Below are 19,169 nucleotides of genomic sequence, written 5' to 3'. Positions count from 1 at the left end.
TCCCAAGACTTGAAAGTAAAGTTCATCGAAAGGACGTGTTATTAACAGGAAACTTTGTATTTTAATGGAGTATTTTGCTCTGTTCACTTCCTAATGCACTTCCAAATATAGTCTTAAGCTTTGATTTTGTGTTTTTGGTAAGAAAAAATTGCATTTTTGAAATAGCAAAGTGCATCTTTTACATTTCTGTAAAGAAAAAGCTTTTAATATTTAGAGTTGATAAAATCACTGTATGTGTGTATATGTGTGTATTCATATATATATATACACACATACAGTGATTTTGTGTGTGTACATATGCATGTACACACACATACACATTTAGACCATGCATTTTAAATTTCATAAATTGACCATTGCAGAAAACAAGTTTTCATTGGAAAATGTATTCTAAAGTTATTTGGCTATCCTATTAATGCTATTTCAGTACAGTAATTCCAGTGGCAATTACTAATGCATTTTGCTGTGAATTCTATGACTGTATTGATTCTGTATTGTACTTTAAGCAAGCTAAATCTGAATGCTGAACTATTTAAACATAACACATTGCAGCTCTGCCATAGCAGAGCAACAACATGTTTTTTAATTTGCTTCTGGTATCCAAGGGCAGAAATATGTTTCAAGTGATAAGTGAAATTTGCCATGAGCGTCTTTTTCAATAGAATTAGGTGATGCATAGGGTTTTACTTTGAAATTCTGATGAATCTCTTCTCATTTTTGCACTCAAGTTATTGTTCACAGTAAAATGCTTTAGGAAATGCAGGCTGTACATTCAATGTTATTTTTTCAAATACCTAAAGGCTAATACACTAGTAAATCTGTATGACTGAATCTGAGTGCAAAGTACAGATAATAATATATGAATAATCATGTGGTGGTTTTAATGATAAGATTTTGTTAGTGTCTCTGGCTCATTTGTTGTTGTTTGTGTAAGTGATTATATGAAACTCTTATTCCTTGACCTTTTGATTATTACTTGATTTCTGTGCAGAACTAGTTTTCGTTTATTCTCATATCGTTTCCTCTTCAAGTGACCAAAGAAATGCACACTTCAAGTTATATACTTATTTCTCAGATTAAAATGCAAAAAACTGGATAAATATTAGATTAGCTCACTTGAATTGCAGTATTCAAAAGATGGAAATTCAATGTTTCTAAAAAGACATGAAAATTCTATGTTTAAGGCATTAGCCTCAAAATCAGAACTACTTAATGGCCCTTATTTGTTTCATTCAGTGTACGTATGAGCACCTGAATTATGTACAGCACTTTGATAAGATTTCCATGATTATACATTTTTTGCTAATATTTTTCATGGGCCAGATATTATGAAGGAAGAAAGCCTGTTGACAAGCATGTTTTGAAGCTTTCTCACCTTGGAAAGACATTAATTAGTACTGTGTTTTCTATCATTAAAACCACAAAAATTATTTATGTAATTTCCTTTTGAAGGTGAGAGGGTTGACCTTCAGTGACAAACAATCATCTAATCTTTTGACCTTTTCATTATCACAATGCTAAAATGTGCATTTAGAGTAGATATGATAGTAACCACTACTTTATGAAAATGCTTTCTAGGTAGTCACAACTTTCATCTTGAGGTAAGAAAATTAAGAGCTAGAGTCCCTGGTGGAAACATGTTTTATAGTCATGGTAAAACATGTGAGAACTGTAGTTAAGTTTAAACATAAATCATACATTTTCCCCATTTAACACCTGCATTAGTCATTTTGTATGGGATCTAAAACCAAATTTTAGATAGAAATGTCTGTCATGCTCCTGGGTTCCTGAGTAAGGACATAAAAGTAAAATGAAGCTATACATCAATATGTGGTCAAAACTTGTTTCTAAAGCAAACAAGAATCTTTTGTTGTGTAATTAACTTTGCTAAAATTAGCATGGAAAAAGAGAATATAAAGGAAACCATAGGATAATAATAAAAACTATTGCTTAGTGTTTTTTTCTTAAAGTTCCATAGTACAGAATGTTAAATTGTGTGAATATTAAAGGAAAAAGTAGTTTGAGTCACTCTGTCAATGATGAATGAACTTCAGATAGAGGGGTGGAGAAGAACCTCCTTTCTTGCATTTTATCCTCCATTTTTCATTGTAGGAAGCATAGTTACGGACCTGACCTAGGGTAATAGGTACGTGTAGATAATTTGACTACAAATGTGGGTAACCCCCCATATAGGCACCGAGGAAGGAGAGCTAAGCAGAATCCTGGCAATTAGTGCCTGAAGAATATCTCAGTTTATAGTGTTACTACTCAGTTATTTCCCTTTATATAATCCTCTCTATATATAATCATATATTAGTTCATAAAATGAGTGCCTAAAGAATATCTTACCACTCAGTTATTTCCATGTATGTGTGTGTGTGTGTGTGTGTGTGTGTGTGTGTGTGTATAAAACTATATCTTAGTTCAAAATTGAGTAGACATGGTACAGAGCATGAATTAAAGAATAAGCAGCTTATAGTCGGAGGAATGTCTGGAGCAGACACGGTGCAGAGCATGATTTAAGGGAGAAACAGTTATACCAGGATGAGAATCCATGGCCCAGGCAGCAGCGTTTCAGTATCGTAAAGATACCCGCTGTATGGCAGGCTTGGAGCAAGAGCCACTCCTCCTGATAAAGGAGTTGTAGGACCTTGCTCCAGTTCTTGTGGAATGTTGCCATAAGACTGGCAATCCCTCGAGCATCCGAGGGCTCAAAACACCTCTGGATAATCCCACCTTGGTGACTGTGAACTTTATCAGCTACTGTAACTGTGCTAGCTCAAAAGGATCCTCCTATAGAAATCATTGGAATCTGCCAGCAGGTGGCGGTAGACCCTGACACCTCTGTCACTGCTGTATGACTTAAGCATCCTCCTATATTCTTAGAAGTAGTGTGCCCATAGATAAGAGATATTGCACACTGCACCCTCTTCACTGGGCACGGCCCACCTCCATGCCTTGGTGACGTAATAGGGGTGGACCCCTTACTGCACACGGCCCACCTCCATGACCTAATGGGGGTGGACTCCTTACTGCGCACTGTCCACCTCCTAGCCTAGGTGACCTAATGGGGGTGGACCCTTTGTTTTATTGCTCACAACCCTATCATTATCCTTAAAGATGACTTCACTCACTACCCTGTCCCTAACCTATACCCAATAAATACAGATGCTTCTGGACATTTGGGGCCTCGCCTGTCTCCGCTTATAGGTGGCATGGCCCGCCGCAAGCCTAGCTGCGTTTTCCTTGTACTTCTGTGTCCTGTCTCTTTATTTCTTGGATCCTGTGCCTCAGCATAGCATAAGGGACACCCCACGACCCTGTGGGGCCATTACTCTACACACAAATAACCTGGAAGAGTCTATGTTTTCAAAACATCAGCATATGTTTTCAGAAAATGGAAAACCAAACTTTATTAATACTGTAAAAGTTGTCCTACCATAATCCTGAAACAATATGTTGCTAGTTTGAGGACACAATATGTTTGGTAATTCAGAGGGGATCCCATGGGCACTTAACAGCATATATAGACATTTATGAGGAAAAGTTATTCACTGAGCCCCAACATTAGTTTGTCAAATGCCAATGTCGTTCCTAGAATATTAAGGGACTAGTTTATTTAGAATTTAAATCATATTCTTTGAAATTTTAAAATATATAAAATTATATTTTTTAAGACGTAAACCATTGAGAGGCAGCATTGGTTTTTTTTGTTTATTTTTAAATCTCAGTAGGAAATAATTTAAAATAGTGATGCCAGCTACATCTGCAGATTTGTTACACTGAACAGTATCATGAGTAGTTATAACTTGCAGTGTATCTATATGTGTATAAATGTATTACGATTTTGCTTTTGTAATTATCAGATGAGCTCTCTCAGGTCTTTTCCGGGTATAGTCTGGATATCATCAAACAGTTGAACCCAGACATGGCCAAAATATTTTCTCTTAGCTTCTCTTAGGTACTAACTCTTATCTATTGCTGTTTGTGCTTTAGCTAAATGCAGTTATTTTGCCATGAAAATCAATCATTAAATGGACCATATTCTGGTTGTTTCACTGAGTATATAGACTTGCTTTAATTGTTAACGCAGGCTCACATTCTTTTTTAAGTCTCATGTCTGTGCTAAATAAACAAGGGACAAATACGACCTCTGTCTTTTTGGTAGGAGGAAATAATTTAGGTCAATAGCATATCTTTTAATTCAGAAGACTGTTAATGGCACCAAAGAGGCTTTTATTCAACTAAATAATCACTGCTTGGAAATAGTCTGCTGAATGAATATTTAAGAAAGCTCCTTCTCTATTCTGAGATTCATGGATTCTTCTGAAATAATTTACTTGGAAACTGTCATTATCTTTTTGTATTTTATGATATCCTATTCAACATAGGATTTTTACCGGTGTTTCAATTAAATGTGGTTTTTATTTTTAAAGTACTAGCTGAAAAATAGAACACATTTTGATAACTGCTATTGGATTAATGGTTTTGTATTGTGGCTTAACTGTTTTTTGGACCCTGCTTGATATTCAAGTGTGGGAATCTGATAACAGTGATTTGATTTATATTCGTATTTTTGCATAAAATTATGTTTAGGACTATGAGTTTACTTCTTGCTTTCTTAAACACAATTCTGCCTCTCAGAAATTCTTTTATCACTTATCCATTAGGAAAGCTGTATTGAAGCTGCAGTTTTTGAACTATTTCCTCCTCCTGAACATGTGCATGTTTAGATGTAAAGTGATTCTTTGTCTTCACATTATGTAGAAAACTGATCTTATAATAGAAATGCTAAGATTACCTAGAAAACTAGAATAATAAGCAGTCTATCTTTTTTATAATTTTCAAGTTTGATATAAAACAGTATTATACACCTTAAATTCATAACAATAAAAAATATTTTTCAACCTAAAGTTTACTTCTGAACTTAATGCATGACTTTAAATGTAAAATTTATATTCTAAAATACCTTAATTGTATACCTGCCATAAGAAGGTGTACTATTTCAACCTTGATAGTGTACTGCCATAAGAAAGAAAGAAAAGAAAAGGCAATATTGGGGAAAAAAAGAACAAACAATTTTCTATTGATAGTTTTTTCAGGGGCTATGAGCTGGTAAAAAATCTGATGCCTGATTGCACTGAACCTTGCATAACTTGATATTTAGATTGTACTATATGAGACGCCTATTACAGTACATTTTTAAAAATCCTCGAATAGTAATTATCACTTATTTAAGAATTCTTATTCTGTAGACTTTACACATTTTTGAAACATAGTAGAAATTAATATTGATATATCTATTTTAGTCTGTAGAGCTAAAGTATCAAAAACATAAATAGGGTTAGCTATTTACTAATTTACTAAACACTTAACCCCTGTGAAAAGCTTCTGACTACTAATATTGTTGCTGTTTGTTTTTTTTTACACCATAACCATTCTTCGTTGACCACTGCATGCAGATAGTTGGAAGTAAAGTTACGGTGAGTACAAAAGATGTGTTTTACACTTAGATATAAATTTGTGGTTTTGTTAATTGTGATATTTGCTTATAGTGTTTTATATGTTTGGTTCTTTTGGTATATAGTTTACCAAAGCAGTGAGATGAATATTATGATCAGGTGATTAGAATTTAGCCTGGGCAAGTATTTTTGCTGTGGTTTTGGGAGATGTTTTAGAACTAGAATATGCTTGTATATTTTATCTTAGAAGTTTTCACATTTTTGTTTTGGAATTATGCCTGTTAGTCTTTATGATTCTGATGAAATTGTACATTTTACCTCAATTTATCAGGAGGAGAATCCTAAAATGTTGGTTTATGCTAACAGGATTTCTTATTAAGATACGTCACTTTGATTTCAGTATTACTGAGCACATAAAGTAATGACAACAACCCTTTCCATGAAGTCAGGAGGCCTGGGTGCTTGTCTTTGTTGGATGCTACTAATCAGCTTTGCTACTTTGGGCAAGTCGTAATTTCTCTGGGGTTCACTTATTAAATGGATAAATTGAAATGATTAGCTTAAATTATCTTTTTAGGTTCTTTCCGTGGCTGTCATTTAAAGGTTTTATGTTCACGGCACTGTATTTCAGTGCTATAATTACATGATACACTATTACATAACATGCCCAGAGTGGCCTGTATTGTGATTGAGAGCTATTTGTAATTACCTTATCTTCATGACCAAGCACTCTCTAGAGAACAAGGTGGTAGGAAACATTATCTTTAACATCATTGAGTACTGAGATATCTAGAATAGTGAATGTGTTTGTTTTGCTTTTAAAAATGGATTTCCTTTTTTCTTTATTTTGCTCATTTTTAAAAATTCACCTGACATCTAGGGGGAAAAGCCATCATCCTTTCAATATAATTTCAAAAATCAACAAATATTTATTTAATGTTTATTATCTGCCAAAAATTACTCTAGGTGCACTGATGACTGGAAAGTAAGAATGAGATACTACCTAGTTGATATATGTTGAAATAATCAAACCTTAAATTGTGTATGCTGGCTATAAATGTTAATAGGAATTCATAAACAGGAGAGAGAAGTAAGGTTGGAGTAATTAGAGAAAAATCTGTGTAAATTTCTGCACTTAAACTGGACTTTCAGAGTTAGTTACAATGGCTGGGGTTTGGCTAGAGAGGAGAGACTTTGGAGAAGCTCTCAGGTTCTGGAAGTAATATTAAATGCAAAGGCCTAGAGAGAGAACCAAACTACGTGTGTGGAGGCAGAGAAGAGGGAAGTGAGAGATGAGGCTGACTTTGTTGAAACAAAGAATGTATATTGGAAAGAGTAAAAAATCAAGTTGAAAGAGTGTCTTGAAGTCCAGGCAGAAAATTATAAATTAGTTTGATTGAGGAGGTAACATGATGGAAGCAGTGTTTAAGGAAAATAAATTCGATAGGTAGATAGGCTGGATTAGGCTAATGTTTCTTAAACTAAAAAGTACATAAAAATGCAAATTTTGTCCTGCTCCAAGAAGATTGTGATTCAGGTGGTCTGGGATATGGCCAAGAAATTTGCATTTTTATCTAGCACCTCCAGAGATTCTGTTAAGGTAGTCTGAGTAGTATACTTCACACTTTAAGAGGTACTAGATTCTGATAGACTTATTTGGGAAGCTACCTAGGAGATTTTTGAGTGAGTCAGTGACGATTTGTATTAAATTGGGGGCTAGGTGGGGTTAAATAAGGGAGTTTGGGGAGATAAAGAGATTTTTAGCTTATTTTAATAGGGGCTGAAACCAGCCTGTATTTCTAGTTTTCGTACCAATTCTCTCCCCTAATTACCTACACTGTTACTTCCTTAGTTCAGACTGTCATCATTTAACACCCTTGTGATTGCTGTAGCCTACCTAGTAGTCTCCTTGTCTTCAGTCTCTCACTCACCCTTGCATATTCTACATTGCTACCAAAGATCTTGCTCCAGCAGTACCCTGTTATCTGCGGTTTCATTTTCTGTTTCAGTTACCTGAGGTGCAGCACACTAAGACATTTTGAGAGAGACCATATTCACATAATTTTTGTTTTTGAGACAGGGTCTCACTCTGTTGCTTAGGCTGGAGTACAGTGGCACAATCTTGGCTCACTGCAGCCTTGATCTCCTGGGCTCAAGTGATCCTCCCACCTTAGCCTCTAGAATAGCTGGGACTACAGGCATACGCCACCGTGCCCAGCTAGTTTTTATATTTTTTTGTAGAGATGGGGTTTTGCCATGTTGCTCAGGGTGGTCTCTAATTCCTGAATTCAAGCAATCTACCTGCCTTGGCTTCTTCAAGTGCTGGGATTACAGGCATGAAGCACCACGTCCGGCCCAAATAATTCTATTATAGTATATTGTTATCATTATTCTATGTTATTAGTGATTGTTAATTTCTTACTGTGCCTAATTCATAAATTAAGTGTTATTATAGGTTTGTATGCATAGGAAAAAACATACTATATATAGAGTTTCAGAACTATCCACAGTTTTAGGCATCCATTGCGTGTCTTGCAGCATACCTCCTTGGATAAAGAGAGACAACTGTATTTCCCTCCTCAAAACCTTCAAATGGCTCCCTGTTGTCCTTTGTGATCTCATCCCTGCCTACTTCTCTAATTTCATCTCCTGCTTCATTTTTACTGGTGCCTATCTTCTATCTGTACAGGAACACTTGGCAATTCCTTCATATCTTCTTTAATACCTTTAAATCGAGCATGTTCTATTTTTTTGAGCTGGAATGCTGTTTTTTTCTTTAGTGTGTCCAGCAAGCTCCTAAATATCCATCAAGATTAAGCTTCATGTCAGTCTTAGGAGAAGCTGTCCTGGGTAACTCCTTCCTTCCCATATATATATATGTAGTTCCCAGAGTGTTTTGAAAAACAGCATAATGAGTTACATGTTTTGATCCATAATATAAACTATTTCATACTCTCTCTCTTATCTGGGACCTTTGATTATGCAAATCTTGCTATAAAGGGAAGAAACTATAGGAATTAGCTTCTAGAGGAAATGATTAAGGGTTTGTTCTAGAGTTTAGGTGGGACGGATGCCTTAAAGAAGAAATTTTTTTCTGCAACTTCCGGGAATAAGAAAACAATATATAAGATCACTGATGAAAATCAGGTACAAAAGGGCTTATGTTCACAGTCTCATTAATCTTCAACAGATGGAGAGGTGTTTATTCATTGATAAAAAGGGCAGATAGGAATTTTATAGAGGTGTTTCAAAAAGAAATTCTAGAATAACCACTTCAAGTATTGCAGTTGCCTAGAGAGTACATACATTGGTCCAGAAATGAGTGATATGAAAGCCAGATTGTAATCTGAAAGATGGAATATGTAATGAACTAGGAGGTCGGCATACACCTGTTTTGCCTTTGTCTATCCATTGTTGATTAGAAGCAGAAATGAAGGCATTTGAGGCTCTCCAGATCTTGAGCTACCATCAGTCTTTACTTTTCACTATTCTATATAATTGTATTTTAAAAGTCAAGCTAGGAAACTGCCTGTTACCTGAACAAAACCACACCCTTAGCCTCAGGCAGTATTGCTTCTGACTTTGCTCAAGGGATCTTTTTGTATAGAATGTTTTCTTTCCTTTGTCAACATTCTAGCCATCCTCCACAGCTCTTCCATGAAGCCTATCTTGATCCACCCTCCCATTTCCACCTACAGTAATTTATCTGAACTTTCATAGCACTTTATTTTTAATTCTTATGGAGTCACTCTTAAGTTATAATTTCTATTTCATTATATATTCCTTAAAGGCTTTTAGAATACTCCTATTTTACTTTATGCCTGTAGTAATTTATATCCTCAAATAATAGTCTCTCACATACTATGAGTCTTTGTATGTCCACAATACAGACTCTATGAAGGAATGCAAATTTTAGTAGTGATCATGGACCTGGTTTCAGATTCTGTCTCTGCTACATACTAGCTGTGTGACCTTGAATAATTTACTTCTCTGAATCTCAGTCTTTTCATTGATAAAATGAAGAAAATAATACAAAATTTGTGATATTTTTGAAGTATATTATTTATGTTTAATATATTTAACATATTTTTGAAGTATATTGTTTACGTTTAATATATTTAACGTGTAAAGAATCTTGCAAATAGTAGGTCTGAATTACATTTTTGTTAAATGTCTTGAATTCTACAAAATGCTTGATATGAAAGACGTGGTAAAATGAGATAAGACTGTGAGCTGACTTTTGTTGTTGTTGTTAAATGTTCAAGATGTTTGCTATTTGAAGATTTAAAGGGAAAAATAGGATTTATTCTGGGTCAAGAATGGTGGGAAGGATTCGGCTGGATGCTGGAAGTAGAATGGTTTGCCTGTTTATTGGAAGCTGTTTGTTATGTGGTGTGGATTATTGCTGGGCTTTGAGGAAAAAAGTAAAATCATTTATGATCTCAAGTTAATGTTGACAAGATTATTTTAAAGATTTAATAAAATAGTTGAGGATTTGGTATAGATACTGTGTGTGATGGGAAATGATAAAGTATCTTTCTGTAGGTCTCTAGAAATAGCAAAGAGAATTTGGAGTAGGGTAGAGATAAAGAACCGAATGACTTTTTTCAATGACTTCTAGTTGTAAATAAGTGTTACAGAATTTTGTGAAGCAAAATAAATTGTTTTTATTATTTAGTAGCACAACGCATGAAACAGATTTAGAAAACAGCTACAATGATGGATTTGATTTCATTGCAAGCCAGGAATAATTTATCCACAGGTAGAAAAATAAGCATTCTTCTGTGAAAAAAAGTAAGAATTGATATGATTACATATGATACTTGGAAAATAGCAAGCGTTGTAATGACCAGACCTTATAATGTTAAATAAGAGGTAATTTAATAAGTTGGCAGCAGCAACAGCTTTTTGGGAAAGCATTTGTCTCGGCGTCAGAAGTGACTGAGTTTGAATCCTGATGCATCACCCATTGATTCCCTGTGACCCTGTAAACCTCCGTAGACACAGTTTCATTCCTTTCTTGAACACAAAGTTACTGGGTGCTTATTAGTGCCAGGCATTATTCTAGGTGCTAGAATGATGAACCATACAGATAATGTCTTCATGGAACTTATATTCAAGATGCAGAAACAGACAATATGACACATATCAAATATAATGACAGGTAAGCCCTATTAAGAAACAAAAAACAAAAGCAAGATGAGAAAGCAGAGAGTGATCAGGGATGTGGTATTTTACATAGGCAAGCTCTTTGGGCAAAATGACATTTGAATGGAGACCTGGATTAAAATGAGAACGGCCATGCAAATATCTAGGGAAGAGAGAACAGCAAGTGTGAAGGCCTTGAGGCAGGAGTATGCTTGGAGTATCTGAAGGTATAGCAGAGGCCACTGTGCATGGAGTGGAGTAAACAAGGGAAAGTGTGGGAGTGTTTAATAACCAGTCCCAAGAGTTAGTTAGGATGACTGAAAACATATAAGCATCGTTAGTGGGTTGTTAATTTGTAAAGGTAGGTTCATGTCATTTTAGGAGAGAGATGTTGAGGAATTTTTACTTTGATAGCCAGCCAGGAGCCCAGGAAGGGTTTGAGCCATGGCATGACAAAATCCAAGGTGTATTTGGAGAAGATTAATGTAGCAGTGGGAATTGGAGAGGTTAAATATAAGGGCATGGAGGTCAAGCTGGGGATTGTTGCTGTAGTTTAAGTAATAAGACCCTGAACTGGAGTGTGGTAGTAGGAACTAAATGGAGGGTATAGATGAGAGACAGAGACTGTGGAAGTAAAATATCCCAGCCTCAGCAAATGATTTTAAAAGGCCAGAAGAGATGTGTGAATCAGTAATGACAGAAATTTCAAGCATGGGTGACCAAAATGACTTGAGCATTCATAGAGTAGTCAGGAACAAGACCAAGTTTGGAGTAAAAGAAGATTGAGTTCAGTTAGATATGTTAATCAGGGAGAAATTACTAGAATCACAATAACATGAGTAAAGTTATCACCATGCAAGAACATTTATTTAGCTCTTACAGCATTAGCAGTGTAATTTTATAATTTGGTTCTCTGTTTCAAACTACTGCTTTACTATTTTAAATGTACTCTCTGTATATTTGCTGCTGAGACTATGTTGCTGATCATTCTAATAACATTTACCTGCCTAAAAACTGACGACTGAATATCTTTACTAGGTATTGAAGGCCAAGTATACTTGTAGGTGATTTAGTGGACCAAGATAGAGAAGAGTGAATCATTTTGGTGGCCTGTAGTATCATTTACCAGATAAACCATCTGACATAAGAGATCACATTGTACCTTTTGCAATGTTTCTAAATAATCTCAGTCAAAAAAAACAAAACAAGCCCATCATAGTGAAGGTCAGAAACAAATGCATGCTTCTTTGCCCTAATGGCACATGGGAATCATGAGCACTAATTGAATGACTGTTGCAAGAGTTTTTTCAAAATAGAGCCAAATGAACACCCACCCCCCACTGCTCCCTCACCCAGGCTGATGAAGAAGGTAATACTGAGAGTAAGTTCCTGTTAAAAGTATAAATGTGGCTGGGTACAGTGGCTCACGCCTGTAACCCCAGCACTTTGAGAGGCCGAGGTGGGTGGATCACTTGAGGTCAGGAGTTCAAGACCAGCCTGGCCAACATAGTGAAACCCTATCTCTACTAAAATACAAAAATTAGCTGGGCATGGTGGCAGGCACCTGTAATCCCAGCTACTTGGGAGGCTGAGGCAGGAGAGTTGCTTGAACCTGGGAGGCAGAGGTTACAGTGAGCCGAGATTGCGCCATTCCACTCCAGCCTGGGTGACAGAGCAAGACTCTGTCTCAAAAAAAAAAAAAAAAAAAAAAGTGTAAACATATGATCAGGCTTAAAGGAATAAATTTAAAATGTTATCGATGTATTACTTACTATAAGCTACCTACTAATAGTGATATACCTAAAATACCACCAAATGTGGCAGCATGCTTTGTGGGCTGTTAAGCTGTTACTACATTAATAAATTGAAGTTTTATTACTTTATTTATAGAATAGTATCTTAATGATTACCTCATGTAGTATTACACTTGTGTCAGGCTAATTATTTGACTATGTTCCGTGAAAAAAGATTAAATCTTATTTTTCCTTTTTTCTCCTTTTTATAATTGTATAGTCCAGAAGGGGGAGACAAAACATTGATTATTGGAGGTTGAAGTAGCTGCTTCACGATGCTAAAACATTGCATTCTTGCACTCCAATTTGATTTTTTAAAATGGGCTTAGAAATTGTAGGATAGTAGCTACTGTAAAATATTTAGTTTTATGATGGTGATAATTTTGTTAAAAATCTAAATTCAATCAGAATAAAAATAATGCCATTATTTTAAACTAGTATATATAAAGTAGAAAAACTCATTTAGTAATCAGATGGAAATAAGACCTGAGACTGTTTAATGATGGTATATTATAAGTGATCTTTTAAAAATAGCACAAACACTGTTAAAGTACCAATTTCAGTCTTTTCTAATTTCACATTCATTATGTGCAATGAGTAGCTACTTTCCCATTTCCTAATGTTTTAACACTGCAAGCTAACTTGTATATTATACCTGTTTGGTATCTGTATATGTTTTGAAAGATTTTGTTATTTAAATTTCCATTTATTTTTGGAACACTAGCTTATCAATTCCTTCCCTTCCGGTGCATTGTCATAAATTACATTATTTCATCATGCCAGATTAAATTCATTGTTTAATGAATGTTTAAGTATAGATTATGAAATATTAACAAGTCATCTTACCTTGGGCATTTGGAAATGTCTAAAAGACATCATGAATATTAGTATTGTTTAGACATATTTTGAAAATCGATTATATTAATAATTATGAATGTGGGTCATTATGTTTTATAATATATCCTGATATTAGAAATGAAAAGATGTATATTTCGTATGATTTTGCATCACAAGTTCATTAGCTGTGCATTTTTATTGTGACCATGTTGCTTATTTCTATTGAGGATTTTTCTCTGTGTATATAATCAGGTAAAATAATTGATTTAAAATCTGATGCTTGGTATAAAACATTTAAGACTAGTATAGCTATTATTTTTCATACTGGATTGGTTTATTTTACTTTCTAACTCTGGCAAAATTTTGATCATCTATATAGAATGAGGTAATTATGTGATGTCTTTTTTTGTGTTTTTTGTTGTGAAGTAGTCTCTACGGTATGTATCCTTTGAAAGCTCTGTATAAAATTTGCTATTTATGAGGCAATTCTTTCACCATCCAGATAGTCTTGTTAGCAGGGGAAAAAGAGGAAACAAGCAGATTATGATCAATGTTTAAAAGTTACCTTAGGCTAGATGCAGTTGGCTAATGCCTGTAATCCCAGCACTTTAGGAGGGCAAGAGGGGAGGATCGCTTGAGCCCAGGAGTTCAAGATCAGCCTGGGCAACATGGCAAGACCCTGTCTCTACAAAAAATGAAACAATTAGCTGGATGTGGTGGCACACTCTGTAGTCCAATCTCCTAGGGAGGCTGAGGTGGGAGGATCTGTTGAGCCTGGGAGGTCAAGGCTGCAGTGAGCCGAGATGGTGCCACTGCCCTTAAGCCTGGGTAACAGAGTTGAGACCCTGTCTCAAAAAAAAAAAAGTTAGCTTAGCTACTGTATATAAAATTTTGGCCTTTTCCTCATATATTTGATTCCGTTTTCCATTTTACTTAATCAAGTTACTTTTGTCTGCTTATGTGTTTGGAAAGGACTATTTGGTTGAACCAACATTAGTTCCTTTGAATAACTAGAACAGGATAATCTTAAAAATGCCACCTTAGATTTATGAAGTGTTTTATAGTGTTTAAAGCCCTTCATGTATTTCCTCATTTAAGCTATGTGTTATATGTATTTCTGTAGGTTTGTGCATCAGTTTTTCAGAAGACATTGCTTCCATCCCCAAATTCTTGGAGGCTAGAGTCTGGCCTTGTCCCATGGAGTCTTTTTTTTTCTGGCTAATAGCTATATGGACAGTCTTTTGAGTAGTATATACTGACCAAGGTATTTCTTGTCAATGGTCCACTGATATTCATAACATTTAAAAATGACACATGATATTCATAACTTGTATTAGTATCTAGTTTATATGCTTGTGTGAAATGCTTTGTGGGTCTGCATCGCTAAAGAATGGTGATGTGACCAGTGACATTTAGAGTAATTTTTTTTTTTACTGTGGTGACCGTAATTTGGATACCATGATTACTACATTAATTGCATGCACTCTTATAGTTGCAGCCACAATTACCTATTAAAACAGTATAGAAAAAAATGAACTTTAACAGCATCAAAGATACTGAAAGCTTTTGGGTTCACTTTTTATGCTGATCTGTTTGTAAATTTTTAGTAACCTGTCATAGTTCTTTTCTTTAATGAACTTGTGATCTAAGGAGAAAATAACTGCTTGTCCAACGCTTGTGCTTGGAGAGTGTAACTGCTTTGTTTATTTCAGGTAAATCATTTATTTTTATTGATGATTATGATGCTTTTTTGGCAGAGTGCTTATGCACTCAAAGAGCTCTTCTACAAAGTGTGATTGGTGTCTGTATCCAAAATATAATATGTATTCTATGTGTTTATATGTCTCTCTCTATATCTATTTATCCATCTTTGTCTCTCCTCCCAAAGTTAAATGAGCTTAAATAGGTTCCCTCTGTGTTAGAAAGTGGAGAAGTATTACTAGAGAACTGAGGCTCTTCCCCAAAATAATTTCAGATTTTCACATTGTGTAGAGTGCTTTTGCTTAGAATGAGAAAACCTATGTGCTACGGGCTGAATTGTGCCCCCCGCTCTCCCCAAATTTGTATGTTGAAGCCCTAACATCTCAGAGGGTGACTGTTTTTTGAGATAGGGCTTTTAAAGTGTTAAGTTAAAAAAAAAAAAAAAAAAAGAGGCCTTTAGTGTGAGCCTTAATCCAATCTGACTGGTGTCCTGGTAAGAGGACATTTGGACACACGGAAATGCCAGGGTTGTGTGCAGGCACAGAGGAAAGGCCATTTCAAGACAGAGAGAAAAGATGGCCATCTACAATCCAAGGAGGGAGGCCATAGAAGAAACTAAACTTGCTGACGATTTGGTCTTGGACTTTTAAGGTGAAGAATGGGGAGAGGGGCTGGATGTGGTGATGCACGCCTGTAATCCCAGCACTTTGGTAGGCTGAGGGCAGATCACTCGAGGGCAGGAGTTCAAGACCAGCCTGGAAGACATGGCAAAATGCCATCTCTACTAATATAAAAATTAGCTGGGTGTGGTGGTGCATGCCTGTAGTTCCAGCTACTTAGGAGGCTGAGGCATGAGAGTCACTTGAACAGAGGCAGAGGTTGCAGTGAGCTGAGATCATGCCACTGCACTCCAACCTGGGCAACAGAGTGAGACTCTGTCTCAAAAAAAAAAAAAAAGGAAGGGGAAAGAAAACAGATTTCTGTTGTTTGTGTCCCAGTCTTTGGTATTTTATTATGGCAGCCCTAGGAAACTAATACAGTATATAACAGTTATTTTGTTATATTTAACACTGAATAATACCAAACTTTTAGAGAACACTAAGTGCCAAGAACTGTGCTAGGCAGGCTTCATGTAAAACCTAATTTAATCCTCATAAGAATTATCACCCTCGTTTTATAGATGAGGAAAGTGAGGCTTAGAAAAGTGGTACATTGTTTGGGTTACTTAGTAAGTGGGAGAGCTGGGATTTGAATCCAGTCTGACTTCAGAGCTTGGCCTCTTAACCAATATCTAAGGAAGATTTGGTGGATTTCAGGCAGTTGTGGATAATAATTGATACTACAGGTATTCATCCTCTCTAACACTGTTAATATTTAGTCTTTCATCGTATGCTAATAGGCAATTCTTATTTTCTGCCAACTGGAGAATGCCTACAGTCATACCTACAACACAGAGAGAGCCCTGCCCGTGGAAAAGCTGCTATATTACAGAGAATTAAAGACCTCTGTGTATGGTGTTGCTCAATGGGTCAAAAATGAATCTGCTGACACGGTCTTTGTGGCTTCCGTAGCAGTTGTTCACAAACAGGTAACATCAATGCCGATAAAGCATATACTCAGCAATTTAAATGTGAGGAAAAAGACACATAAATATTAGAAAGAATCACATTTTTAGCAATGGCCTATAATTCTATCTAAGCCATTTTCCTTGTGTCTGAAATAGATTAACCATTGTGCCTCTTTGAGTTTTTTTACCATCTGTGTGTTCACCTTTCTTATGCACTCTTGCCTTTTTAAAATTAATTTCAATTAAACATTAGTTTTGTTTAAATAATACTGTGTATTTAAAATGCTTATAAACTCTCGGAGGGCAAGTACATGTCTGAATACACCATAGACATTTTTAAATACGCTAGGCTATAACAGCAATAAAATAATTAAACATCCTTTTGTCCAATCTCTACATATTCATAACTCCTCTGACACTGAACTGTTTATAAACTGAAATCAGAAAGCTGCTAGTTATTTTATAATGCTTCTCAAAACAGAAGTCCTCTTCCATTGGAAATGCAGTCTAGCATCTTAAAATCTTTTTTTTTTTTCCAAGAATAAAACTGAATTTCTTCTATTGCCATTTTAGGTCCCTTGCCTCTTGGTAAGTTTTCTGTTTCTGCTGAGGACCACTGTTCATCATCACCCATGCCATCTCTCTTAGAGTACTCGTAGGTTTAAGTGGCCCCTCAGCTGCTGCTTCTCCCACTTCCTTTAACTTTTCCATATACTACTGCCTTCTTTTTTTCTTTTTAATTGCTTTTAGAATGTTTACAGTTTGGGACCTCAGAAGTGGAAGTGCTACTTGATAATACACCAAATCTAAATGCTCATTCTTACTTTACTCAGCGTGTGTGTATGTGTGCGTGCGTGTGTGTGTGTGTGTGTGTGTGTGTGTAGTTCGCCAGTTTTGGTGGTGTTTCTTCTATTGATGGTGATTGTGATTTTTTCTTGTACAGATTTGACTAAAATTGACTGAGAGTTTTTTCTCCCTGTTCTCTTCTCATTATCTAAGAAACTCCAAAGACAGCTCTTCATCATGCTAACTAGAAACATCTTGAGTGTTCACCTGGAGTTTTTCTCCAGTTGTTTTCACTTATAGCTTGGTGTGCAAAGTGAATCATACCCATAGGAAAGCCACCACATGAAATGGATGCTTACAGCATACATTATAACAGTGAAAATTATAATATTTGGGCTTTGAAGACCTGGGGTTTAGGTCCTGGCTCTCTTTCTTAATGGCTAAGTGATTTGGGGTAAAACACATGCAATCTTTCTGGAGCCTAAGTCTCTTTATCTGTACTTACTCTGCCATCCTAATAGAGTTATGAAATATTTTGTAAACTGTAAAACACACTACATATTCAAGTCATTAAAGTAATCAGTTAAGGAAATGATTCTCATGGTAATTCCTAATATATGTATTTTTGAAGAATGTGTTGAACCACAACTACTGCCACCTTATAGTGACACATACATCTCTGCATTTGTTCCTTCATTACTCCATGTCTGTTTAGAAGTCAGTTAGAGTTATAACCCTTGTAAAAGCTGACGTCTTCTAAGATAGCCCCTAGGCTACAGACTACATGTAAAGTTACCATTTTTATGAAAAGCCACAAGCAACTCTGAATATTATCCCTAATCTTCCATTTAATATGAAAATATTTGCATTTTAAACTACATAACCATGGTATCCTTTTCTTCTTTTCTTTTCTTTTTCTTTTTGTTTTATTTATTTATTTTTTTGAGACAAGAATCTCTCTCTGTCACCCAGGCTGGAGTGCAGTAGCACGATTCCCGCTCACTGCAAACTCTGCCTTCCAGGTTCAAGTGACTGTCTTGTGTCAGCCTGCTGAGTAGCTGGGATTACAGGTGTGCGCCACCACACCAGGCTAATTTTTGTATTTTTTGTAGAGACAGGGTTTTGCCATGTTGGACAGGCTGGTCTCGACCTCCTGACCTCAAGTGATCCGCCTGCCTCGGCCTCCCAACGTACTGGAATTACAGGTGTGAGCCACCATGCCTGACCTGGCCACTTTTCTTAATTTATTTGAGATCTTTTCTCCAGGTATACATATACTGTATAAATATTATATTATTAAATTAAATATTATAAATATATATAGTGAATAAATTAGGGGTTTAATAACCATTTCTAAACTAAGGTAAGATGAACTCAGAAATGGCAAAGTAGTACTTTGAGATTTGCGGTAGTAAAGAATTTAACTTTTTTTTTTTTAATTGTACTTTAGGTTCTGGGGTACACGCGCAGATCATGCAGGATTGTTGTATAGGTACATACATGGCAATGTGGTTTATTGCCTCCCTCCCTTGCGTCACCTACATCTGGCATTTTTTCCCATGTTATCCCTCCCCAGTCTCCCCATCCACCTGCTATGCCTCCCTTGCACCCCCCCACAACAGACCCCAGTGTGTGATGCTCCCCTCTCTGTGTCCATGTTCAACACCCGCCTATGAGTGAGAACATGTGGTGTTTGATTTTGTGTTCTTGTGTCAGTTTGCTGAGAATGATGTTTTCCAGGTTCATCCATGTCCCTACGAAGGATGTGAACTCCTCGTTTTTAATGGCTGCATAATATTCCATGGTGTATATGTGCCACATTTTTCCTGTCCAGTCTATCATCGATGGGCATTTGGGCTGGTTCCAGGTCTTTGC

The 19,169-nt window shown here is 35.9% G+C and overlaps 1 protein-coding gene across 4 annotated transcripts in view; it reads left to right on the top strand.

The window, feature by feature from the left end:
- The window catches only part of DIAPH2 (diaphanous related formin 2), a 906,017-nt gene that overhangs the window by 69,863 nt on the left and 816,985 nt on the right, over positions 1-19,169 (top strand). For 3 of the 4 annotated variants that reach the window (XM_064362655.1, XM_064362641.1, XM_064362648.1), the window contains one exon: positions 5,463-5,483. The exons of the other annotated variant lie outside the window; for it this stretch is intronic. In XM_064362655.1, the coding sequence (XP_064218725.1) occupies positions 5,463-5,483 (21 nt within the window). The remainder of the gene's footprint in view (positions 1-5,462; positions 5,484-19,169) is intronic. 4 annotated transcript variants of the gene reach the window in all.

The sequence above is a fragment of the Aotus nancymaae genome, unplaced genomic scaffold (assembly GCF_030222135.1).
Source record: "Aotus nancymaae isolate 86718 unplaced genomic scaffold, 86718_ANA_hifiasm-v0.15.2.pri h1tg000004l, whole genome shotgun sequence".
NCBI lineage: Eukaryota > Metazoa > Chordata > Mammalia > Primates > Aotidae > Aotus > Aotus nancymaae.
The sequence above is the reverse complement of the archived record's forward strand: the minus strand, read 5'-3'. Positions and strand labels throughout refer to the sequence as shown.